The following is a 26,672-nucleotide window of genomic DNA, read 5'->3' as shown; positions in this document are numbered from 1 at the left end:
TTTAATGATCCTGGAATTTGTTGGGTTACTAGTTCCTAAAAATAACAAATCATTTAAAAATACTTACCAATTCTTCATCTTTCTCTTGCCATCCCCAAATACCACCATCCTCTGGTATCAGCTGTTGATATGGATAGCTTTCCACTAAAAATGACACAACTTCCACATCTTCTGGCTTATTTTGTAACTTGTCATTTGCATCTTCCATTACCTCTTTAGGGACTGAACTAGTCCACTGGTAGCCCATTTGACAAGCATCACAGCCATTAATAAGTCTATTAGAAAATATCTCATTTGTTATCCCTCCAGATTGGTAGTAAGAAAGTTCATTTAAGAAATGGAAATTCAATTCATTCTGGAAATCCACTTTGAAAGGGTTTTCTGACGCACTCAATTTATCTTCCATATGATAAAGGGCACAATTCTCACTGAGTGGTACCACTTCTTTAACATCAATCGAGATGACAGGAACTGTTTGAGGTATGTCATAAGAGGGACTAGCTATGTACTTATCCACTTGAGTTGGGTCAACTTCAGTCAGAGTTTTTATGTCATCAAACTTCAGTTTTTCATGTGTCACCTTGTAATTTTCCACTTCATTCTCTCTGGCAATTAAAATATATTTCCTAATTTGTGGCTCAGGATTTATTTCTTCTAAACAGCATACCTGGCGGTCATTTATTTCATAAGTATATAATGAATCATTAACGCGAAGACAAATATCCTTTTCTGTGCATGGTGTTTCTTCATTTTCTTCATTATAAAATCTTGGTTTACTTAAATTTAAGTTATCATTACCAGAAATACCATTAGTTTCTTTAACTGACCTACAGTAAACTTGTTTTAGTTGTGAATTTTCACTACTCTTCAAGTTATACTCTTCAGTTTCTGGTTGATGTACACTTGAATTAAAACATTGAACTGAACATGGCAATAAGCTAGGAGATTCTATTTCACACTTAACCATTTTCTGGGTTTCAGACTTGTTTTTCATTTGATTATTTTTCAGTTCAGGGTCTTTCAAAATTTCAGGGCCATCATGAGAAATCAAAAGAACATTCTGACTCTGCAAAAAATTTTCTTTACAGAGTAGGATATTTGCTTCTTGATCAAAGATAGTTTCAGAATCTGAAGTGAAACTTTTTATCTCACAGTTTTTATCCTCACTATGGATTGTTTTGGATGCTAGATTGTTTAATGGATCTGTTTCACCTTCAGTTACTCTGTGATGGTCACCTTCATCTTTGTGCAATATATGAAACGACTTTAAGTCTATTTGATTATCAGGACAAGCTAAGAAAGATGTGGGGAAAATACAGTTTTTGTCTACAGAACTGGAAGGCTGGAGATAACCCTTATCTTTACTTTCAAGTACTTCTTGTGAGAGAGTAGGTGTTGGGTTCTTTGGTCCTTGGTTTACTTCATATAATTCACAAATTAAGGTCTTCCTGGTTTGTGTCAGTGGTTTGCTTACATTTATGTCAGTAGATAAGAGTTTAGATTCAAGGGTACCTTTAGCATGATTCCCATCTTCTAAAGTGTTTATCTCATTCTGAAACTGGGAATGATCCTCAGATCTCAAAGGTAAGTCAGGGTTTACAAGCTGTAATTTTTCCTTTTTCAAGCTACATTCATCTAAGATGTTCTCACTGCTATCTAAGATATATGAAAATCCACTGTGATGATCATTAGAATTAGATACTACATCTTTTGTATCACAGTGCAGCTGAAGGAACTTATTTTGAGAATTCTTAAAATTGGTCAACCTATTTGCACTTAGATGAAGTTCACTTAGACTGTCAGAAAAAAAGTCTTCTGTTTTGCTGAATTCTAATTTAACTTTACTTTTACTGTCATTTAAGGTTTCCTTCAGATAAATATTTTCCACTTCACTGCTGGAACTTAAGTTCTGACCTACAGTAACAGCTGTAGCATCACATTCAACATTAATTTTACTGTTTCCATTGTCTTTGAGTAAATTAATAGATGAATTGTCCAAACGATTTAATTTGTCTAAAATAGGAAAATCTCTTTCTTCTTGATCAACACACCTGTCTTTTACTGAAGTATCATCCATGTTAAAGTTTAATTCAGACAGAATGGTATCACTATGTAATGGATTATTTTGTAAATACTCTTTAGGAAATTCAGCACAAGCTTTTATTTTTAAATTATCATCTGACATGCTACAAGTGTCTTCCAATTTATAAGCTGGATCATTTCCAGTTAGGTCAGTAATACATTTAATTTCCTCATTAAAAACTTTATTTTCTTGATTTGCAGGTAGTATTTTATGCTGGGACAATTCTTCCTGTTGTGTGTTTAACTTAACTCCCCCTTGTACAGTGTGCCAGACTAAAAATTCTTTCCCCGTATCTAGAGGCCATGCCTTGGTACACATTCCCTCACTGGTAACAGCTGAATGATTTTCATCTGTTGCAGTTTCTTCATGCATATTAGTAGATATCACTTCATCCATTTTTAGACACTCAGAATCAATAACACAAATACTATAAAATTCATTCTCTCTTGAATTACTATTTTGTTTGTGATCAATATAAGTTGCTTTTCCATCTGCTGTTTGTCCTTCAGAAATATCTAAAATTTTGCTGCTCTCATTATTATTGTTGAGTTGGACATCTGCCACTATTTCTCTCTCCGCTAATGAGCTTTTACAAGTTACTGGGTAATATTCCAGATGGCTTGTATTTAAAAATATATCTTCCTGTAAGCTTTGGTCTGAAAGCATTGGTGCATATGAAAGAGAAATACAGCCTTGAGAACTCATATCTTCAGATATGTTAAGCTTACTTCCATTATCAATAAAGTATGCATTAGTATTAGGCTTTTCAGAAGGATGCTCACAAGCAACTAAATCTTTTTTCCTTTCATTTTTCTCAAAATTTTCATATCTATTTAAGACCTTGTGTACCAAATTTAATGAAGGAATAAAATTAAATGAATTGCTAGTGCTACAAGGCACTTCCTGTTCAGTCTCTGAAATATGAAAAGCAGGAAACTTCACTTTTTCAGCCCAAAACACATGTTTATGATTTAGCTCCTCCCAACTCTCAACTCTCGTAGTTGTCCCACTGGCTCTACTTTCTACTTTGTGTAGCTCCTTACCTTCCACAGTACGCAATAATGAAGATAAAGTTTTACTTATCCTGCTTTCTGCTACTTCTTCCTTCTCAGATTTTCCTAAAAGGCCAGTTTTTTCGTTGCTATTGCAGTTGTTTAATTCTTTGCTGAAGCAGCAACCCATGTTTAAAAGCTCAAAAAAATCATATTAAAAGTACCCGTTCATTTCAGAACCTCCCAACGTACCTCAACTAGCTTTCTATAGCTACTGAAGAGAAGCCAACACCCAGAAACCAAAAATAGCACTGTGCGAGACACTCACATGTTACTGCCACTCAAATCCCAAATCCCAATTACAACACATCACAGTATTCAGTTTTTTCAAAAGTTATGCCATACATACATGTTCTGAAACCTAAGAACTATACTTAGAGCCACAGTAGGAAACTTCTTGTTCCCCATAAAGCATTAACAATTTTATTTATAAATGCCACAAAAGTTGCCTTCACCATATGTGTATAGAGAGAGAACTATTACAATTATTATTAAGTTCAATACCATGTAACAATCCAAGCTCCCTTAGAAACAATCTCCTAAACTGCACTGACAAAGAGGAACCATTATAAACTTTCAGTATACTAGAGTACAATTTTTAAAGGTTACTAAACCAGAGACATATAAAATAACACAATTTCTCTAATGACCAATAAGAAAACTTCTGTAAACAACCTCCATTGTGAAGAACACCAACTTTTTATTGGTCTCAGAATTAAACATTTAATTAAGCAAAAAAACCAGAAAATTTCTTCATTAGGAAGTCTTTCCTAATAACTAATCAATGTTCTACTGAATAACAGATTGGTCCAGTAACTTTTTCAAAATACCATCACACAAATTCAATTACATAACAAGCCTCAGTTTTCCCATTTTTTTGTTCATCTTGCTTCACTAAAATTAGAGTACCCTCCCCATATATTGTCTTGAAATTCAACCCATCCTCCAAAGCTTCCCTCAAATGCTACTACCTCTTCATGACACATTCCTTGCTCCCTCTAAAAGAAATGTGATCTCCCCCTTCTCTTAACTCTCACACTACTTTGTACCTCTAATGGAAATATCCTTTTTCCTCATATGACTAATTTTTCTTATTTCCTCCTTACACATTTCTTCCTTTATTCATACCACCATCATCAACGGTACCACCCTCTCCCCTCTCAGACCCTGAAAGGAGACAGCTTTGGAAGTAACATTACTTCCAAACCAAAGCCCTCAAACCACCATCCTAGGAAGCAACGCCTTTGAATTTGCAGCCTGGCAAATGTTCCTGCAGGAGCTACAACTACAGCTACTTATGAGTCAGATAGGAAATTTTTGCTATCAAAGTTCTAGGCAACATTAAATAATTTAATATGAGAAACTAAAATGACTTTATCAATGAAACATCACATTGAAGAAGCAGCATGACCAGCTCTTTGACTGCTGCACTCTAAGTGCCATGGGAATTTTCTCCTGTGACTTGTAGCTGAAACCTTCCAATGTGATCTCTCATTATTTCTAGCACTTAGCACCATCCTTTCGCATAGTAATGTTTTTTCTTTCATTCATTTGTCCTAGTACTCCCTGTCCCACTTCCTACAGGCCTCAGAGAGTGGACATCTAAGTCCTTCACTGAACTGCTTTTATTGATCTTTGGTTTTTACATCACCTACATTTTCCAACACATTCCTCTATTTGCCCTTCCCAAGAGGCCATCCCTGAGATTGGAGAGGCTAATAAAAACACTTTAAAAAATGGCAACGTATATAGGGTTTCATACCCAGTCCCCTTACCTCTGCAAAGAAAGGGGGAGGTCTTCTTTCTTCTTTGGGGCCAAGCTCGGTCATTAGTTTCATAGTACTAGTTTCAACTGCTTTGTTGTTCTTTTGCTCAGTTTTGTAGTTACTGTTCATCTTGTTTTCTTGTTTCTACTTATTTTACGTTACATTAATTCATGACTCCCCTATTTTACTGTACTCACATCTTTTGCTTCTTATTTATTACACAGTATTATTTCATTGTTCATATATACAACTTTTGTTTAGTTATTTCCCAATCAATCAAGTGAGCCATTACCTCTGTTTCCAATTATTTGCTATGATAGGAAGTGATGCTATAAATACCCTGATGTGTATAGGACCACGCTTTGTGACAATGATCAACTTGGGTCATATGCCTAATGGTGGGATCAGATGGTTAAAGTTCATTCCAGTTGCTTTCCAGAATGTCCGGACCAATTCACAATTATAGCAACAACACATCAGTGTGCTGTTCTTTCTATAACCCCTTCAATATCACTTTCATTTGCTATCACCTTTATGAGTTTATGGGATGTGAGGTGAAATCCGAGTTGTTCTGATTTGTACGTTTCTTATTGTTATTCCATATGGTTGTTAATAACTAATAGTATTAATAATAATTTTACAATTCCCTTTTAAGAATATTTATTCACATCTTTTGACCACTTAAATACCATAAGATGGCTTTTGATTTTATATGTGTGCTTTCATGTGTAGGTATTTTATATACACACAAGCACATACAATCAAGCCCTCATTAGAGAGTTGATGCAAAGATTCCACTCTCTTCCTCTTAAATCCATCTCTAAGCTTCTTACCTATGTGTTCATTTTTGTCCTCACCACAGCTCTACAGTGCTAAGTGGTATAAATATCATTTCATTTTTATAGATGAACACTAATGTAGTGGTAGAGTTAGATAACAAGGGCTACAACCTACGGATTCCAAATCTATCATGTCTCTTCCATAAATAAAACTTTTCAGCTACCATACTCATATACATTAGGGGACCACCAAATCTGAAAGGACAAATTATTAAGAACAAAAAGCCTTATACTCAATGAGGGTAGAAATGGGGGAGGAGAAGAGAGGGGATCAGGGAGAACGTTACTAATTAGGAAATTGTGACAACAAAAAGGTCAAGGTGGTAGCAAATTAAAAACTATTGGGGAAGTCCCTTGTATTTATATATGTGAGCAATCTCTACTCACCATTCTCCTTGGCTTGTCAGGATTTCAAAAGTGTCTAAGGACTACATAGTGGTGGTCAAGAAAAACAATGATTTTCTTATTTTGTGAAGAGCCTGGAACAAAAGGATGCTTTCTAATAGGCACAAGGAAACAATATTAAGTAGATAAGGATAAGGATAACCGGTAATTTTTTGGCCCTAAGATTCAATTCAAGAGGAAAATTCTCATAACCCACATTTATCTACCTACTTATATATTCACTATAATCCTTCTACCACCACTACACCAAAGAACCTTTCACACCAGTGGAAGAAATGGGGCATTCTGGGACTTTTAAAAATCAGTGGAAGAGGTGGGACTTGAAGTCCTATCATATTATGAAGCAATAAGAAAATGGTTTATAAAAGACAGAGTAAGAGTAAAAAGTGACTACAGTTCAACAAAGAAAAATAAAAACATAAATGCTCTAACTTAAGCCATGACATACAGAAATTTAAATGCATAAAGTTAACTTATCTAGGAGAAATGACCTAAAAAACAGCTGATAGACTTGTTTTTCTTAAAGAACAAAACCATGAAAAAAAAACCAAAAAAACACAAAGGAAAGTTTTTCAAATTTGTTATGAGTATGACAGGTATGTCTTGACTTAAGTAACCAAATATGAAAATTCAATTGTCTAAGGCAGAAATTTGAGCACTGTTTTAAATGGGCAAATGGCCTCTGTACCTTTAAAGTAATTCCATTTATGGTGATTCTGTTTATAATACAGCATAATATCTATTGCAGAAAGCATATCTTATAAAAATGATTCATGCTACTAGGAAATCAAAATTTTTCAAGACTCTGAAAACTAACAAATTATATAAGCAGAAGGCAATAGGAAAGAAATACGCAAAATTTTAAGAACAGCAATGTGGAAAAGACAATTTTCTTTTAAAAATCTTTTTGTTATTCTGACCTCAGCAAATACCAACATGAGCATTTCTATGTACAAAGAATAGGAAAAGCAACTGCACATGAAACCTTGAATACTTTAAAAAAAGAAAATAATGCAAGCTGTAGTAACAGAAATTATATAATAAATTAAATGTTAGTTTCAAAGCCATTCTGCTTATCTGTCTCCCTCCAAATTTTCTTCTCTTCTGTATTTTTAAAAAACAAAACGAAAAAAAAAACCTTCAAACACGCATTTGGTTTTGTTTTGTTTTTTAATATCTTATCCTTGACTCACCCTTCCTCCTAACAAACCCACCTCCCCTTTGTAACACTGACTGTGTAACAATAAATAGCATGCTGGATTTGGAGTTGAAGTCTGCCTCCGACACTTTACAGCTTAGTTATGTGATTCTGGGCAAATCACTAAATTTCTCTGAGCCTCAGTTCACTCATTCCTAAAATGTGATGCTCTGAAGCGAACACAATATTCCAAATCTGTGCTGATGAACACAGGGTGTTCAACAGGGTGACAATCAATACTAAACTGGAGCCCCAAGCAACATTAGTAAACATACTGTTGGTTCATTTTGAACTTATAGCCCCTAAAACCTCCCCCATCTTTTTTCGTAAGAACTGCCGTTCAGTCCTGTCTCTATGATTTATATGCTGATTCTTAACCCAAACTTAAGACTTTACTATCAAATTTTTTTGTTATTCGATTCAGCCCAGTGTACTATCTTAAGATCTCTGAATCCTAATCTCTATTACTTAATGCTAGCTATACCTCCTTGATTTCTGCTGTCACCTGCAAAAACTGAGGTTGAGGTGAACAGCAAACTCAGGGTTGAGGTTTAGTGAAGAACCAATGGCAACTGTGAGATGGGGATAGTGCATCCAAGGTAAGAGAATAAATCTGGTAGGTCACCTGTAATTTCAAGACTAAGGTAAAAAAATAAAACCAGAGCAGAGGTAAGGCACTCCAGACCTCTGTACATCAATGGACTCAGGATGAAACGTCCTGTCTTACTGATAATGAAATCAAGGGAATAATAGAAAAGTTATTTAAAAAAAACAAAAACAGGTTCAGTGCAAAAAGTAACGACAGTTGCAACTAAGAAAAATAAACAAATGTATGGATAAAAGTATAAATGTTCTAACTTAATAGCTATATATGATATGGAGAAATGTGAAGGCATCATCTAAGGTCATGGTATAAATGAAGTCTAAGAAATGAGTCAATGGGAGAGATGAAGGAAAGAAAGTTATAATCAGATTAGGAAATTTCAGAACTCTGCTTCATAGAATAGCACAGGAATGGGAGAGATCTAAGGTAAAAACTATGCTTCGAAGAAATTACACCACACCCAAGATCACATATAGATGAATGGTAGACTTCCAATTTGGTTTTAACAAAGAAAATTTTTCATTGTTTCCAATGAGTCAAAAACAAAAGAGAACCTTGGAAAAAAATAATCTTGAGTAACTTTTTTAAAAAATCAATTAATAATGTTATTGAGAAATATTTAGCAAGATACATCAAAATAATTTTTAAAAAAATCAATAAGCCTACTATGTGGCAGGCACTGTCCTATGACCTGGGGATACAAAACCAAACAACAACAACAACAAAAGGCAAAGGGCTTTCATATTTGCAACTTATAGCTTTTTATCAAATTATTAAGTCAGTCCATTAGTATTATATTCTACTAATCACACATAATAATAAAGCTCCTACTACATATTAGAACTAGAACTGTTCCAGTCAAAATACCCCCAAAAGGCATTAGGATGAGAATAGCATTCAATAGCATTTAAAGCATTTTTCAGGTCCATCTTGTACCATACATGAACTGAAAAGCTACCAAGCATTCTTCATGTGATCTTCAGTTTTAGATTTTGAAAGTATTACAAAAGTACAGTTCTAGCCTCCTAACACATTTAATACCTTTTTTAGTCCATGAATGAGAAAACAAAAAGCAAATAGCTACAGCATATACATTAGAATTCAGCCCAAACATTTTCTCTTAAGTCATGTGAAAGATAACTACAGTTCTAGATTCATAACTTCACTTTAACTTTTATGCCTCAGACACATGTTTAACAAATGAGTAACATTTTTTTATTTATTTGGTTTAGAAATTACAGTATTTTAGAAATAGCCTGAGTCTGAATCTGTTCCCCTTGATTATCTATCATGTACATAATCAACATGCATTTATTGAGCACCTACGAATGTGACAGACACTGGACCTTACTGGGATCTTCATCTTTGGGTAAAAGACTAATTATCACTTCTTTCTGGAAACTAGCTCTGGATGAACAGCCTGTCTTTAACCATTCTAATGTGTAGAACATTTCCCACTTTGATAAGGCATTATGTTCTAAGTATATTATAATGAAAAAGTCTCAGTCAACCGTATCAGCATTTATAATGAATAATTTGTAATTAAATTTATTACAATTCAACAGAGTCTATCTGATACTCTTTTAACTTTATCTTTAAGAAATCAAATGTTTGGAACCATATTAATAAAGTATTTTAGGAAATAATGGCTGATATTTTTAAATACTACTTAGAAATTCTTCTGAATTCTTTTTCTTTCCATACACACCATCTCTAAAGAAAAGAGATCCATACAGCACAACTATAACTTCCAGGACAAACTGGACTTTCACGATCATCAAAGATCTTTGTGATGATTCTAGGGATATTTTTACTGCATTCCAGTAATTAGAATAAAACGTGATGTGTTATACTTAATTTAATTATTACCCTTAAACTTAGTTTCCTTTTTTTTTGGGGGGGGGGGGGGCAGTTAACTTGAAGGTCTGGTAGATTCTGAAAATCTCCAACAATGAAACTTATTTCATGGGATATTATATGTCTGCTAAGAAGAGTTCTCTAACTTTAATTGGGAAAAATCAAAAGTCGTCTTTCAAGTTCACCAAAAATCTCAGAATCAGATCTCAGAATCTACTGAAAGCATCATTTAAAAAGCATTATTTTAAAAGTGGCACTCTGCTTCGTTCAATATTACACGGTAGGGGATTGGGGTGGAGTGCATGGAACTGGACATGACACACTGGTCTGTGCAGCCATACAAGTGATTAGGATTATGTCTTCTTGTTTACAGCATTTTCTTTAAGATGTTAAATAAAAATAGGACAAAAATCATGTCAGGAAGATTGACGAAATTCAAAACAGATTTTTTAAGTGCTTAAGAACAACAACAGATTGCCAAAGACAACACTAATTACATTTTTATGATTAAATCAGTTACCATAACCAGGAGAACAAAAATAGTCACGACCTTAGCAAATACTTCACTTACTTTTTACTCCAAGATAGCAGGCAGCCAAAAGCAGCAATGATTTAGAATATGAACTTGTTAGTACAATCAGACACAGATAATGGCGGATCATAAGCAGTATGAGCTTATAAACAAGAAAAAGCAGCAGAAGGCTAAAACTGATTTTAAAAAAATACCTTATTGATGTTCAAGTAAGTAAAGTCATCCTAAGAACATTTCTAAGTAAAAACAGAAGCGCACCAAAAAGAAGAAAAGTGGAAAAGATATGAAAAAAAAAAATTTTATATCGAACACTTTTGATCATCAGAGGTAAAGATGTGCTACTCGAGGAAGGCAAACCACACTAAAGACAACAAAAACAGGAAACTAGCAATATTAGGGTCAATACAGGAACAGTAATTTATAGAGGTCATATAGTCCAACTCTCTTATTTTACAAATGAGCCTAGTTCTAAGATTCTTGCCTAAGGTTACACAGGTGGATGAAAACAGAGGTAGGCTCTGAATTCAAATTCAGACTCTGACTGCAATATTAGCATTCTCGCCACTCTATGTTACAAAAATCCCTGGCAACAAATATGTCCAATCAAGCAAAATCAATTCTCATATTCCATGTGTCTGAAAATGTCTCATTCTTTACTTTATCACCTTTCTATAAAGAGGCAGCCACTACAACAGTGATTTGTGTTTGCAAGTCTTTGAGTTGTTTTTCTTTAAAATGCTGTTATTCTCTTATTTCTGCTCATTTTACACTAAAGCTCATAGATTGTATTTATTCAGAACAGTAATATTCTCTGAAACCATCCAGTTCGTTATTTCTCATGGTGCAAAAATACTGTTATATCTGTAAACTTAACTTGTTTATTTGTTAAGATATACCTGATACACAAGCATCCCTTAGTTTCTAGTTCTTTATTATAAAAGGAACAGCTACCAAAACACACCCACACACACCCCCACACCCACACCCACCCACCCACCCCTTCCTAGGGTCTAGTAGTACTTGAGCTCAATTGGTTACTGCAAATTAGATTGGAAGTGGGTGGGGAGAAGGCTTTGAAAGTTTATGTCACTCAAAAATAAAGTTCTTCTGCGTCAATCTGTAAAAATACAAATCACTCCCCAACTGATAAACTGCCAAAGGATAGGAAGAGGCAGTTTTCAGATGAAAAAATCAAAACTATCTACAGTTTTATGAAAAAATACTCTAAATCATTATTGATAAGAAAAATGCAAATAAAAACAACTCTTGAGATACCATGTAAGACCTATAAGATTGACTAATATGAAAGAAAAGGAAAATGATAGATGCTGGAAGGGATTTGGAAAAACTGGGATGCTACTAATGCAACTCTCAGTGGTGCTGTGAAGTGATTCAACCATTCTTGGAGAGCAATTTGAAGTTGTGCCCAAAGAGTTATAAAACTGTACACCCTTTGAACCAGCAATAATTCTACTACACCTGTATTCCAAAAGGATTAAAGAAAAAGGACATATTTACAGCAGCTCTTTTTGTGGTGATAAAGAATGGGAAATTGAGAGGGAAGTCCATCAATTAGGGAATGGCTGAACAAGTTGTAGGATTTGATTGTGAAGGAAATTGGGTTATAATAAATAATAAGCAGGATGATTTTAGAAAAACCTGAAAAGACTGACATTACCTGATGCAGAGTGTTGTGAACAAAACCAGGAGAACGTTGCATAACATTGTACATAGCGATAGCAATATTGTAAGATGATCATGCGTAAATGACCAAGCTATCCTCAGCAATACAATGACCCGAGACAATTAGAAGGGATTTATGATGAAAAATGCTATCCACCTCCAGAGAAAGAACTGATAAAGTCCGAATGCAAATCAAAGCATATTGCTTTTCACTTTTTCTGGTGTACTTTTTTTCCTTTTGGTCTTTTTCCTTACATAACATGACTAATATGGAAATCTGTTTTATATGACTGTACGTATATAACCTGTATCAAATTGATTATCACCTATGGCAGAGGAAAAGGGAGGGAGACAGAGAACTTGGAACTCAAATTTTTAAAAAACATGTTAAAATTTACTTTTATGTGCAATTGGGAAAAAAACAAAGCCTCCTTTTTGTCCTATCCTTCCAGATAAGAATTCACCCCAGGGGCCTGGTACTGCCATTCACTCAAAATGGCAAAATAAAGTTAAAAGCTATGAAATATGCTGTGCACAGGCTTGCAAATTAATGAGAATACTCATTTACTACTAAATTAAATGAAAATCAATAGAATCTTTTTGGAGAACAATAAGGAAGAGGAGAGTGCAAGTCATAAAAATAATCATATTCTTTGACCCAAAGTTCCATTGGGGGGAACACACCCTAAAAATGCATTTAAAAGAGAAAAAGGGGAAAAAAGCAACCATTTTATAAACTGAACACACTACAAACATCCAAGAGTCAGAAGTTAACAACAAAAACTGTAGCACACAAAGATGATGGAAAGATGTTTATGAAATAATGGAAAACACAGAGGAGAACCAGAAGAGTGGAGTATAGACTAACTGACAAGAGAAAAGTGGATGAAAATGAAGTCAAAAGTAGAATCTTAATGAAGACTAAAATAGTATATATATGAAAAAGCTTAGACTGATTCATGAACTGAACTTGATTTAAATCTAAGTGACCCAAGTTAATTTCTTCTGTACTCTGCCCAGGTCAAATACCACCTGGAGTACTCGTTTTAGACTCCAGATTTCAGAGATGAAATTACTAAGCTGGAGAATGTCCACTGTCAATCAGGATGGTCCAGTTCATATCATGAGTATCAGGTAAGAGTAACAAGAAGAAGAAACTGCTGGGGAGGAGAGGAGAAATGAAATCTGTCTTCAAGTGTGTGAAGGGCCAAATACTATGGGAGAGCAGAATTAGACTTGTTCTCCTCAGCCACAGAAGGTTTTACTTGAACTAATGAAGTCATGAAAGATCAAATGTAGGCTTCACATAAGCTCCTTTTAAAAACACTCTTAAGAACTAGACCTCATCAAAGGTGGAACGGGTTGCCTTAAGAGGCTGTGGGTTCTTATCTTGGAGGTTTTCTAGCAAAAGCTGTTGGCTATGTTGTGGAAGGGATTCTTTCTTAAGCATGAATTCATTAGGTTCTAAGATGTCTTAAACTGTGATATTATCTTACTAGATGAAGGTTTCCAAGAATTTGGGACAAGTTCTTTTTCACTTCCCTGAAAGGATGGATATTATTTTTCATTTCCCTGAAAGGGCTCACTGAAGGACTAAAGGACTATTGAGAATCCCAATCACAAGAAAAGAGATTTGGGATGACAGAAGATCTTGACTCCTGAACTATGTAAACTCTGGGATGCCCCTCCAGCTCTAAAATCCTCATATCATTATAAAACACATCTACAATAAAACAAGTACGAGTTATAAATTACTTCTTTGCAAATAAGTTCTATCTATTCTCTGTACCCCTCCCCCCACCAAGTGCGAACCTATAAAAGCTTCCTTGGAACAAGTTTCTTGGAACTAAAGCACAGCATTAGTCAATTAACTCTAAAATACCTTTGGTAATTACTACAAATTTATTGGGAAAATTGACAATTCTGTAAAAAATACCACATGCTTATATTTGAGATTAATGCTTTTAAACTTCTAAAATATCCACAAAGTAATGCGTTTTTTCCACCTTGGACTAATAAATTTATATTTGATCTGTGTATGTCAAATAACACCAACAAAATTTTGAGGAGTACTCCATAACGTTACCAAATTTATTTTGATATCAATAATTAAATGTGCTAAATAAGAATCCTATAAAATGTCAAATTATTCTTCATTGAGATAAAACTACATTAAAATATGTGAAAGAAAAAATATGAAACTTTACATAAAACTTGTTAACAAACTGGCACCAAATAAGATCTCAGCACTTTGAAAGTTCCTTTTAAAAAAAATTATTCCCCCCAAAAAACAATTAACTTGATGCAAAAAAATTAAGTTCAAATCACTGTTGTTTTTGAGACTTTTCAAAGCATTCTTCCATTTGAATACACACACACAGACACACACACACCACAGACACACACACAGACACACACACACACACACTTTCGTTCCTTAGAGTCTTCCTGAATTGTCATATTCCAGCTCTTTAAAAGTGTTTTCATGTATCTGGTGGGTGGGTGTTAAAATCAAAATGTTACTTCGAAAAAAAAAAATCTATCAAACCATGGCCTGGTGCCACTCATACTGAATTGGGGGGAAGAGTGGTACAAATGACATTTCAAATAATATTAAATACTTTGGATCATCAGCCATATTGAAACTCGTCAGCAACTTTGTCATTGTTAAGATAAAGGAGATGGAAATACTGAATTTATTTTTTTTGCTGGCATTTAAACACTTATTAAAGTTCTAGTTCTTAGAGAAAGCTTACTTCTTACATTCTCCATGACGGAAGATCCTACTATCAAAATATAATTTTGAGACTCTAAGATAAACTTTCTGTGAATGTCTATGCATAATAAAAGATACCTGACTCAGAGCTAGGATAATATGGTCCCATTAATCTAGGATAGTAACATTACTAATATCACTATCATTTGCACATACTGCCAACAATTTTAAAAGTAGACAAAAACAATATATCTAGTTTATCTTAAAAACCTCTTTAATCAGGGGAAGGAGCTGGAATCCATTATTTCAGTAGGTTGGAAATTTCCCAATGATGAAATTTCTTCCACAACAGAAGGTATCAGGCCATCCCTAATTTGCTGTCTTAAGAGTTAAAAGACTTGCCCAGTGTCACAGTCTTATAGCTAGCTAGTATTCCTGAAATAGAACTTGAACCCCACAGCTTGAAGTTGCCCCCACCTTCTTTTTAAAAGACATTAATGAAATAGCTCTTTTTTAGACATATAATGTAATAAGATGAATAAGATAAATATGCAATATTATATATTTTTAACAGACCTTGAATCACAAGTTGAATTTCCTTTTAACTTTATAAAAGCAATAATATACAAAGGAATTAGTTTTCCAGAGAAAACGTGTAGAAATTTAAAATATATCACTTTTAACTAATGATTCTATAAATGACAATCCATCAAACGAAAAAAAATTTTAAATTAAGTAATCTTACTTAGTTACTCTGCAAAGAAAGTTTTAGATACCTAACAAATGCTTTAAATAAATGTCCTTTAAATATTTCCCAAAACTCCTTACCAAAATAATAATAATAGTAAATTCTTTAATGAGAAGAAAAAAATTTTCTTCATTAAGGTAATGAGACTCTATAAATTCTGTAAATTATCACTTATCTTCCTTTCATTTGGAAATAGTTATTTCTACTTCTAACTTCACAAAATTCTGAGACATTAAGATCTGCCTCTGACAAAAGAATCAGTTTTTGATAGCAGCTTAATTTCCAAATCAGTAAGTAGTAATAACATGCATTAAAAACTACCACACAGGGAAATTCAGGATATTAAAATTCTTACCTAAACTCCGTAAGATCAGTATACTTACTAGATGAGAACTGTCTTTTACTTCTTGTACTTGCTGCACCTGCGGTTCAGCCACAACTTTAGTGTCCTGATCAGAAGTCATGAGCTGTCTACTTTATGACTTTTTAGAGAGAATTTTGCTGGCAATCTTCTTGTGCTATAAAGTAACAAAAAATGAAAACAGTGTAAAACCGCTGTATAAAGAATTCCATATTCCTAATTTTAAAAATGAACCCACTTTGATAGTACACTTGATATTAATATACTATAGATTATATATAGCAAATTAATGAAAACTTTTAAGCTGTCAGCTTTTGATTTTAAGTGCTTTGTGTTATTCAGTGTTTCAGTTGTGTCCAATTCTCTGTGAACCCATTTGGGGTTTTCTTTGTCATTTCTTTCTCTAACTCATTTTATAGATGAGGAACTGAGGCAAACAGTTTAAGTGACTTGCCAGGGTCACACAACTACTAAGTGTCTGCAGCCAAATGTGAACTTGGGAAGAGAAGTCTTCCTGACTTCAGGCTGGGCACTTTGTCCATTGTGCCACCTAGCTGCCTCTTATTCTTCTACATCTTCTTTTAAATGCTCTAAATTAAAAATGGATACAACTTAAGTCTACTCAATCTTAAGGAACAATTCACTAATGAACTACTTTTGAGACTAAATATTCTCAAACTCAATAACCATGAATTATCATGTTTAAGCATAACTCATATCAACACAGCACATCACAGTAACTACCACCACCGACTTGTAGTTACATTTAGTAAACAAAAAAGCATCAATTTGTTTCCTATGTTAATAGTAAATTTAAAATGAAAATCACATAGCTTTAACGTAATTGTTATGCATTTAATGTAATTATGTATAACATTTTATATATAATTACATAATATTATATACTTAATATTTTTACTTCATTGATCATGTCAACATTTGAAAACATGCCTAACATTATTATAGCAAAATGGCTATGCGTATGGGTATGTGTAACTACATTCCTAACAATTTATCTACAATACAAGAATTTAACATTAGTTAAGAATATTGATATGTAACTATAAGACAACAGATTTAGAGCTGGAAGGAAACTCTGAAGTCACTTCATTTAATCCTCTCATTTTAAAAAGGGGGTAAGTGACTTTCACAAGGTAACACAGGAAGTAAAACACAGAACCAATAATCAAATCCATTTATCCCAACTCCAAATGCAAGGCTTTTTTCCATAGGGGAACACCACTACTCCCATAAATAGTAATTTAATGAGAGAAATTGCAGGGTGAAGAAATGGCAGAGAAAGTTTAACTATGGCTTATATAATGAAGAAATTATAGGAGGTGTGCTTACACAAGTGTACCCTCAAATACTTGTCATTCACTACTCATCATCTTCTCGTGAGATTTCTTAAACAACCACTTTTAAAAACAAATGCTTCTCAATATTTTCAGGCCTGATACAAAATCAAGATTTTCAGAACACCTATACTGTTACTAGATGATTGGAAAAGAAATGTAGAAACATTTGTATTTTATTTGATTGGGTACCTACAGAAAGAACTCTGTGACAACAATCCCATAGTATCACTGACTCCATAAACCAAGCTCTTAAAAATTCTGATGTTTACATACAGAGAAATGAAAAACAAGTCAAACGTAATTACATGGCCCCATTATGAAAAGGAGGAAAAAAAATCCAAATATTTAGATAGTCAATAAACTAGAATGTGTGAGCTATTAAATCTAAAATAAGAATAACTGGAATGCAACTAAATCAGTGTCACAAAAGCAATATTTGATGATAATAAGTAAAAAAAGTTATCAAAGACTACAGTCTTAATGAAGCAACAATAGCTAACACCTACACATCACTCACAAATTTAGAGTGTATTTGTAAAAATATACAAAACTTGCTACACACAACTCTAAAAAGTAAATACTGAAGTCAACATTTTCCCCATTTTATGGGTGAAAAAAATGAAGCTCAAAGAGTTTAAGTGACTTGCCCAAAGCAATACAGGCAGTCTTAGACTTTTTTTGGCTATTCGATCCACTTAAAATAATACCACCTATGCCTAGTGCTAATAAAAACAAAACAATTTTAATATTCAAGGAAATTACATTCCACTGGAGTACACACATACATCCATGTATGATGCATAGTGACATGGGAAGGTCCCGTGTAAGGAACAGAGAGAAAGTGAATTTGCCAGTATGATAAGAGTTTGGATGGAAGAGTATTGTTTAAGATTAAAAATAAGTTTAGGGCCTAGTTGTGTAGAGCTTTAAAAGCTAAAAAGAGGAGTTTTATTTCATCCTAGAGGTAATAAGAAACTATTAGAGTCACTTAATTTGGGGAATCATAATGTCAGAACTATGCTTAAGGAGACTTACTTTGGCTGCAAACTATTAAGGACTGATTCAAGTAGGAAATGGCTAGTTGCAGGAAGGCCTACAGGAGGCAAGAATAATAAGATTTACATGGAAGAGAAAAACTGATGGAGTAGGGGTATTGGAGTAGTTGTAACACTCCAATATTTTAAAACATTTAATGCAAGGCAATTACCTCAAAATTATCTAGTACTGAGTACAAAATAAAGAACAAGGTTAGTGGAATAAGATAAATACAACAAAGATAAAACAAATATATAGAATATATGTTTGTCAAACTTTAAAAATTAATTGGCAAAATGATTATTAAATTAATTTAATTAAAAAGTAATTGGCAAAATGGCAAAAATGTACTTGGTAAATTTTTACCATTTTGATGGGGAAAGTGTTTTGAACTACAGTCTGCTATTGTATTGTATTACCCCAGTGAATTCGCTCTCTCCTGGAGTAACACTAATGACAAAGGCAGACAAATGAGGTTTTTCTAACACTGATTCTAGGGCATTAATTATCTTTTATGATTCTCATTTGTATATTCCTTGGTTAATTTCTCTATCATTTAAGAATGAAAGACAAACATAAAAATAAACTCTAGCAAAAAAAACCAAACTATCTCAACTGTATAGAGACACGAAGGGCTTTTTTTCCTCAATTTAACAAAAAGAAGGAATAATTGAGGATGAAATGGATGTATTTCACCAAATCAAAACATTTTTACAAACAACAAATTTTAAGTTATTTTATTCTTTCCAATTGCACATAAAAACAAATTTTAATATTCATTTAAAACAATTGGGGGTGGGAGGCAGATACGTGAGCAGTAGATAGAGCACTAGCCCTGGAGTCAGGAGGTCCTGACTTCAAATCCAGTCTCAGACACTTGACACTTACTGGCTATATGACCCCAATTGGCCATCAAAAGTAAATAAAAAATTTTGAGTTGCCAATTTTCTCTATCCTTTTCTTCCCCACTCCCTAAAATAGTAAGCAATTTTTATACAGGTTATGTATGTGCAACCATGCAAAACATATTTCCACATTAAACATATTGTCAAAGAAGAAAATGAACAAAAGGTAAAAAACACAAAAAGATAAAGTGAAAAGAACACGCTTCAAATCTGTATTCAGACTCTCAGTCCTTCTCTGGGTGGATGGCATTTTTCATCTTGCGTCCTCTGGAACTCTCTTGTAGTAACTAAGTCCTTCACAGTAATCATCATACAATGTTGCTGTTATTATGTACAACGTTCTCCTGTTCACTCAGCATCAGTTCATGTAACTCCAGGTTTTTCTGAAATCCACCTGCTCATCATTTTTTACAGCACAATAGCATCCTATTACATTTATATACCACAACTTGTTCAGCTTCTCCCCAGATGATGGACATACCACATTTCCTCAATATCTAATTCTTTGCCACTAAAAAAGAGCTACTATAAATATTGCTGTGCAAGTAGATCCTAAAATCCTTTTTGTTCTTTTAAGTCTCGCCGTGGGATACAGACATAAGAGTGGCTGGATCACAAGAGTATGCAGTTTTATATAGCCCTTTGAGGAGAGTTGCAAATTGTTCTCCACAATGGTTGGATAAGTTCACAAATTCAACAAGAGCTGCATTTGTGTCCCAATTTTCCCATATTCTATTGAACATTTATCATCCTTTTCTGTCATATTAGCTAATTTGATAGGTGTGAAGTTGTACCACAGAGTTGTTTTAATTTACATTTCTCTAATCAATAATGATTTAGAGCACTTTTAAATTTAATTTTATTATTATTTTTTTTAATGTTCTACAATCACTACCATAAAATTAAGATTTTATCCCCCCCACACCTACCCCCCACTACTCCCCTCCCTCCCCACGACAGCATACAATTCTGTATAGGTTCTACATATACTTTCCTATTGAGTACGTTTTCACTATAGTTATGCTACGTAGTCCAATGAAAATAAATGGCAGAATTCATACAACAAATCAAAACATAATACACAAGAATACACACACACACACAAACATGATCTGCTACATTCTGCAAATGACTTCCATATTTCTTTCTCTGAGTGTGGAAGGCATTTTGCCTTAGAAAACCACCATTGGGATTTTTTTGGTTTTTTTTATAATAAGTTCTTGCGTTATTACGAAGTTCCAAGTCTACCAGAAAAAACTCTCACACACTGTGGTTGCTGCTGTGCACAAAGTTCTCCTGGTTCTGCTCCTTTCACTCGGCATCAGATCACATAAGTCTTTCCAGGCCTCTCTGAAGTCTTCTTGTTCATCATTTCTTATGGCACAATAGTACTCCATCACATTCATATACCATAACTTATTCAGCCATTCCCCAATTGATGGTCATCCTCCTGACTTCCAGTTTTTGACAACTACAAAGAGTGCTGCTATAAATATTTTTGTACATGTGGGACCCTTTCCCATTTTTATGATCTCTTGGGGATACAGTCCTAGTAGCGATATTGCTGGGTCAAAGGGTATGCACATTTTTGTAGCCCTTTGGGCATAGTTCCAAACCACTGTCCAGAATGGTTGGATGAGCTCACAGCTCCACCAACAATGAATTAGTGTTCCAACTCTCCCACATCCTCTCCAGCATTTATCATTTTCTTGTTCTGTCATGTTTGCCAATCTTATAGGTGTGATGTGGTACCTCACAGTTGTTTTGATTTGAATCTCTCTAATCAATAGTGATTTAGAGCATTTTTTCATATGATTATAGATATCTTTCATTTCTTCCTCTGAAAATTGCCTGTTCATATCCTTTGACCATTTATCAAATGGGGAGATTTAGAGCATTTTTATGACTATAGATAGCTGTGATTTCTTCTTTGAAGAAATCTTTAAATCTTTTGACCATTTATCAATTAGGGAACAGCTCTTATTCTTATAAATTTGGCTCAGCCCCTACATATTTGAGAAATGACAACTTTATCTGAGACATTTGCTATAAAAAAAATTTCTGCTTCACTTCTAATCTTGGCTGTATCGACTTTGTGCAAAACCTTTTAATTTAATATAATCAAAATTATCCATTTTACATCTCATAATGATCTCTATCTCTTGTTTGTTCATAAATTCTTCCCATCTCCAAAAATCTAATAGGTAAACTATTCTTTGCTCTCCTAATTTGGTTATGATGTCACCCTTTATATGTTTAAATCATGCCATTTTGACATTATCTTGGCATAGGGTATAAGATAAATAACCAATATAATTTAAGGAAGGCAACAGTTTGGGAAGAACATTTAGAGCAAATAAATAGAAACCTGACACCTAAAAGACACAAATAAGTAAATACCAGTTGCAATGGTAAATCCCCAAAACATTTAAAGGGTATGAAAAGATGCTTTTCAGAAGTGGAAGTTCAAAATGTTAACAGCTTTTTGGAAAAAAAAATTCTTTGCTTCACTCAAAGAGGTGTAATTTTTTTAAAAAGGAAAATACTATCATTTAGTGATCAAAGGATTGTAGAGAAGTATTTACTGTTACTGCTGATAGAATTAAAAGAACTGTGGAGTCTTTTGGGGAGAGCACTCTAGCACTATACAATAAAAGCTGACAAAAAAAATGTTCATGCTTTCTGACCCAATAACTCCATTTGGCACTATATGTTGAAAATTGCAAAAAAACTGAAATCAATCTAAAAAGTCACTTGGCAATGGTTAATGTGGTACATTAATCTAACAGAATATTATGTTATTAATACTGACCATATTAAGATTGCAAATACCTATACAAACACCTTTATAAAATAAGGCAAAAATGAAAAAAAGAGAACAAGAAGAACGGAGTACTTACTGACATCAGGAAGAAAAAATGCATGAATATAAATGGCAAAATTCTCATGGGAATTTAGAAGGAATGACTAAAATGGTGTTATCTTTTCTGCATTGAAAATAATTTAAACATTTGCGGAGTTCAGTTGTTTATATTGCCAGTCATTCATTCATACTGTTAGAAAATAAAAACTTTTCTACAACTTTTCGTTACCTATATCCAGCAAGCAATTCTACAAGCTGAACTGCAAAAACTCTTCTCTTCTGTCACATTAAAAAAAAAAAAATAGCTTCACAGATTAAAAACAGAAAAAAGCATTCAACTGAATGGATCCCCTAACACAAGCAAAGTAATTCCTGGCACACTGACTTGAAAATCTAAAAGTATTTGAAAGGGTACAAATTCTCTCAACTAAACCCTACTAGATGTCAATTGAGAAAAGTGATCTGCTTTCCCTTTCCCTAACTTCTCTAGCCATAGAAATAACAAAGCTATTTTCTTCATTTTTCTAGGTTTTACAGATAAGAAAAGTAAATTCAAGCTAAATAACTCGTCCAAGATCAGTCTAGGCAAAGGATGAATTGTATTATAATAAAAAGTATTCCAAGCTCCTGCTTTTTATATTCACCAAGAAAAACAACAAAGCATGTCTTATTTCAAATGATCTAAGGCTGGAACAAAGCCATATTTTTGTGGTCAATCCTCTGCTGATATATGGCACTAAATTTGACTAGGCTGGTGCTTGAAGTACAAGACACAATCTGTTGCAGGCATTCACTGTTTATGCTCCAGATGCATACAGCCTCTGAGAACTCAAAGTCAAGTTACAAGTAGGCACAGAATCATGGTGGGAGGGAAAATTTAAGTAAATGATAAATCTCATGTGATCTAGTACTACAAGCATTATTTCTATAAGTCAGAAATTAAATTGAAAGTTTGTCAGTTATGTTAAACTACGAACTAATATTACTAGGAATAAATTTCTTAGGTCTGCCTTTAAGTGGGAAAAAATTACTTTTGTCCATAACAAAAACAAATTCTTCAAACAAATATTTATATGGAAGACATATAAAATACAACATGGCTCATCTTAATCTGAAAAACTTCATTATAAACAAATATTGATTTAGACTAATCGGGGGAAAACATTCAACAAGAAATTCAGATTGAAATTGTAATGAAGGGGGCGGAGCCAAGATGGCAGAGTAGAAGACAGACCTATAGGAGCTCTCCCCACACAGCCCATAAAATACTTGTAAAAAATGACTCTAAACAAATTCGAGAGCAGCAGAAGTCACAAAATGACACAGTAAAAGAGATTTCCTGTCCAAGACAGCCTGGAAGGCCAACAGGAAAGGGCTACCACACTGGGCTCGGAGCAGAGCACAGCACACGGAGGACACCCCAGCCTTGACAGTGTTGCACAGCAGGGATAGGACTGAAGCAAGCTCCAGGGCATGGAATCACAGGCAGCAGGTGGAGTTCCCAGATTACTCAACCCACAAATGTCAAAGACAGCTTCAAATGTCAGTGAGAAAGCACTTTCACCTGGGTGAGAAGGGAATGCAGTTTGGCCTCTGGCCCAGACAGCAGCAGCAGCTGAGGCAGCAGAGTGCAGTCAGGAACCCTCAGTATAAAGATGCTGGGGGAATCAAGCAGCTGATATGTGTCTCAATCCTGGGTGGTAGCCCTGGGGTGAGGAATACTGGAATGGTAGAGCTGGTGGAGGTTCTGCAGAGGGAATTCTACTGGCAGATCCTCAGCAGAGAAACTCATGGTTGCTCCCAGACCAGAACACAGGAGAGGAGAGGAGTAAATTCGTCTCACTTGATTGCGCTACCTTGGAGGAACTGAGAACTTACAAGTCCCAAGAGGATCTTCTCCTTTTGACAAAGGACTCAAAAGTCAAATAACTGGCTGGGAAAATGCCCAAAAAAGGGGAAAAAAATAAGACTACAGAAGGTTACTTTCTTGGTGAATATGTATTTTCTTCCATCCTATCAGATGAGGAAGAACAAAGCATACTAATAGAGGAAGACATCAAAGTCAAGGCTTTGGCATCCAAAACCTCCAAAAGAAATATGCAATGGTCTCAGGCCATGGAGGAGCTCAAAAAGGACTTTGAAAATCAAGTAAGAGAGGTGGAGGAAAAATTGGGAAGAGAAATGAGAGCAATGCAAGAAAACTGTGAAAAGTGAGTCAACAGCTTGCTAAAGGACAACCCCCCAAAATGCTGAAGAAAATAACATCTTTAAAAATAGACTAACTCAAATAGCAAAAGAGGTTCAAAAAGCCAATGAAGAAAAGAATGGTTTAAAAAACAGAATTAGTCAAGTGGAAAGGAAGGTTCAAAAGCTCACTGAAGAAAATAGTTCTTTAAAAATTAGAACGGAGCAAATGGAAGCTAATGACTTTATGAGAAACCAAGAAATGACAAAACAAAACCAAAAGAATGAAAAAATTGAAGATAATGTGAAATATCTCATTGGAAAAACAACTGACCTGGAAAATAGGTCCAGAAGAGACAATTTAAAAATTATTGGTATACCTGAAAGCCATGATAAAAAAAAAAAAGAGCCTAGACATCATCTTTCATGAAATCATCAAGGAAAAATGCCCTGATATTCTAGAACCAGAGGATAAAATAGAAATAGAAAGAATTCACTGATCACCTTCAGAAAGACATATCTGAAAAGAAAAACTTCTAGGAGAGTTCCCACATCAAGGAGAAAATATTTCAAGCAGCCAGAAAGAAACAATTCAAGTAATGTGGAAATATAATCAGGATAACACAAGGTCTAGCAGCTTCCACATTAAGGGATCGAAGGATGTGGAATGATATTCCAGAAGTCAAAGGAACTAGAATTAAAACAAAGAATCACCTACCCAGCAAAACTGAGTATAATACTTCAGGGGGAAAAATGGTCATTCAATGAAATAGAGAACTTTCAAGCATTCTTGATGAAAAGACCAGAGCTGAAGAGAAAATCTGACTTTCAAACATAAGAATCAAGGGAAGCATAAAAAGGTAAAAAGGAAAGAGAAATCATAAGGTACTTACTAATGTTGTACTGTTTACATTCCTACATGGAAAGATAATATTTGTAACTCTTGAAATTTTCCTCAGTATTTGGGTAGTTGGAGGGATTATATACATATAGAGAGAGGGCACAGGGTGAGTTGAATAGGAAGGGATAATATTTTAAAAAATAAAATTAAAAAGTGAGAGAAGAATATATTGGGAGGAGAAAGAGGGAAATGGAATGGGGCAAATTATCTCTCATAAAAGACGCAAGAAAAAGCTTTTTCAATGGAGGGGAAAAGAGAAGAGGTAAGATGAAAAAAGCGAATCTTACTCTCAGCACATTTGGCTTAAGGAGGGAATAACATGCACACTCAATTTGGTATGAAAATCTATCTTACACTACAGGAAAGTAGGGGAGAAGGGGATGATGGAAGGGAGGGCAAATGGGAGGAGGGAGTAATTAGAAGTAAACACTTTTGAGGAGGGCCAAGGTCAAAAGAGAGAATAGAATTAGTGGGGGGGGGGGGGGGGGGGGCAGGATAGGATGGAGAGAAATATAGTCTTTCACAACGTGACTATTATGGAAGTCTTTTGCATAACTACACATGTATAGCCTATACTGAACTGTTCGCCTTCTTAGTGGGGATGGGTGGGGAGGGAGGAAGGGAGAGAGAGAAGTTGGAACTCAAAGTTTTAGGAATGAATGTTGAGAATTGTTTTTGCATGCAACTGGGAAATAAGAAATACAGGTAATGGGGTACAGAAATCTATCTTGCCCTACAAGAAAATAGAGAAGATGGGGATAAGGAAAGAGAAGTATGTGATGGAAGGGAGGGCAGTTTGGGGGAAGGGGTATTCAGAATGCAGTGTCTTGGGGTGGAGGGAGGGAAGAGATGGGGAGAAAATTTGGAACTCAAAATCTTGTGGAAATGAATGTTGAAAACTAAAAATAAATAAATGAATGAATAAATGAGTGAAAGTCAGAGAAATACAAAAAAAATACAAGAACCCTTAGAAATAAGTAAAAAAGAAAGAAAAAAGAAGCTGTGATGTAGAATAGAAAAAAAAGGAAAGAAACAAGGACTAACATGGTCCGGGAAACAAACTGTCAAAAGGTAAGCTTTGAGATTTGAAAGAAGGTTCTTTGTTACAAGTGTGAGAGAAGAAAACTAGACAACACAAAGACAAAAACATTTCAACTTTTCTCCATGTCACATTAGAGACAGATTTTTTTCATCCTGTGTGTGTGTTATGTGATCATTTGATCAGCACTACAAGTAAAACTATCAAAGCACTTTATTGTGTCTGCAGAACTCTTTGAAGTTCTGGGAACATCTTCAGTATTTAGAAATAGTGAATTCCTTTTGATTAGACAAACCTTTAAGGAGATTAATAATACATGCATTGTTGAGTCAAGCAGGTTAAGGACAAAGAATGAGTCCAGGAGTCATCTAAAGACTTGAGTTTTGGATCTAGCTTTGCCATTTGTTGGATCTTGATTTCGACTGTAAATATTAGAATTACATGATCTCTAGGGTTCTTTCAAACACTAACACTCATAAAGGACACAAAGCATGCTGTGGCACACTTAAGGTATCACATGAAAAAGTTAAATTATTTTCTTGT

At 34.3% G+C, this 26,672-nt stretch overlaps 1 protein-coding gene across 2 annotated transcripts in view; it reads right to left on the bottom strand.

The window, feature by feature from the left end:
- LARP4B (La ribonucleoprotein 4B) overlaps positions 1-26,672 on the bottom strand; it is a 173,341-nt gene that overhangs the window by 78,571 nt on the left and 68,098 nt on the right. The window contains exon 2 of one of the 2 annotated variants that reach the window (XM_072652068.1): positions 15,867-16,001. In XM_072652068.1, coding sequence (XP_072508169.1) covers positions 15,867-15,947 — 81 coding nt within the window. In that variant the 5' untranslated portion in view covers positions 15,948-16,001. Of the gene's footprint in view, positions 1-67; positions 11,304-15,866; positions 16,002-26,672 lie in introns of those variants that run through there. The other variant, XM_072652069.1, reaches the window with a different exon arrangement.

This window comes from Notamacropus eugenii, chromosome 3 (assembly GCF_028372415.1).
Source record: "Notamacropus eugenii isolate mMacEug1 chromosome 3, mMacEug1.pri_v2, whole genome shotgun sequence".
NCBI classification, from domain to species: domain Eukaryota; kingdom Metazoa; phylum Chordata; class Mammalia; order Diprotodontia; family Macropodidae; genus Notamacropus; species Notamacropus eugenii.
The sequence above is the reverse complement of the archived record's forward strand: the minus strand, read 5'-3'. Positions and strand labels throughout refer to the sequence as shown.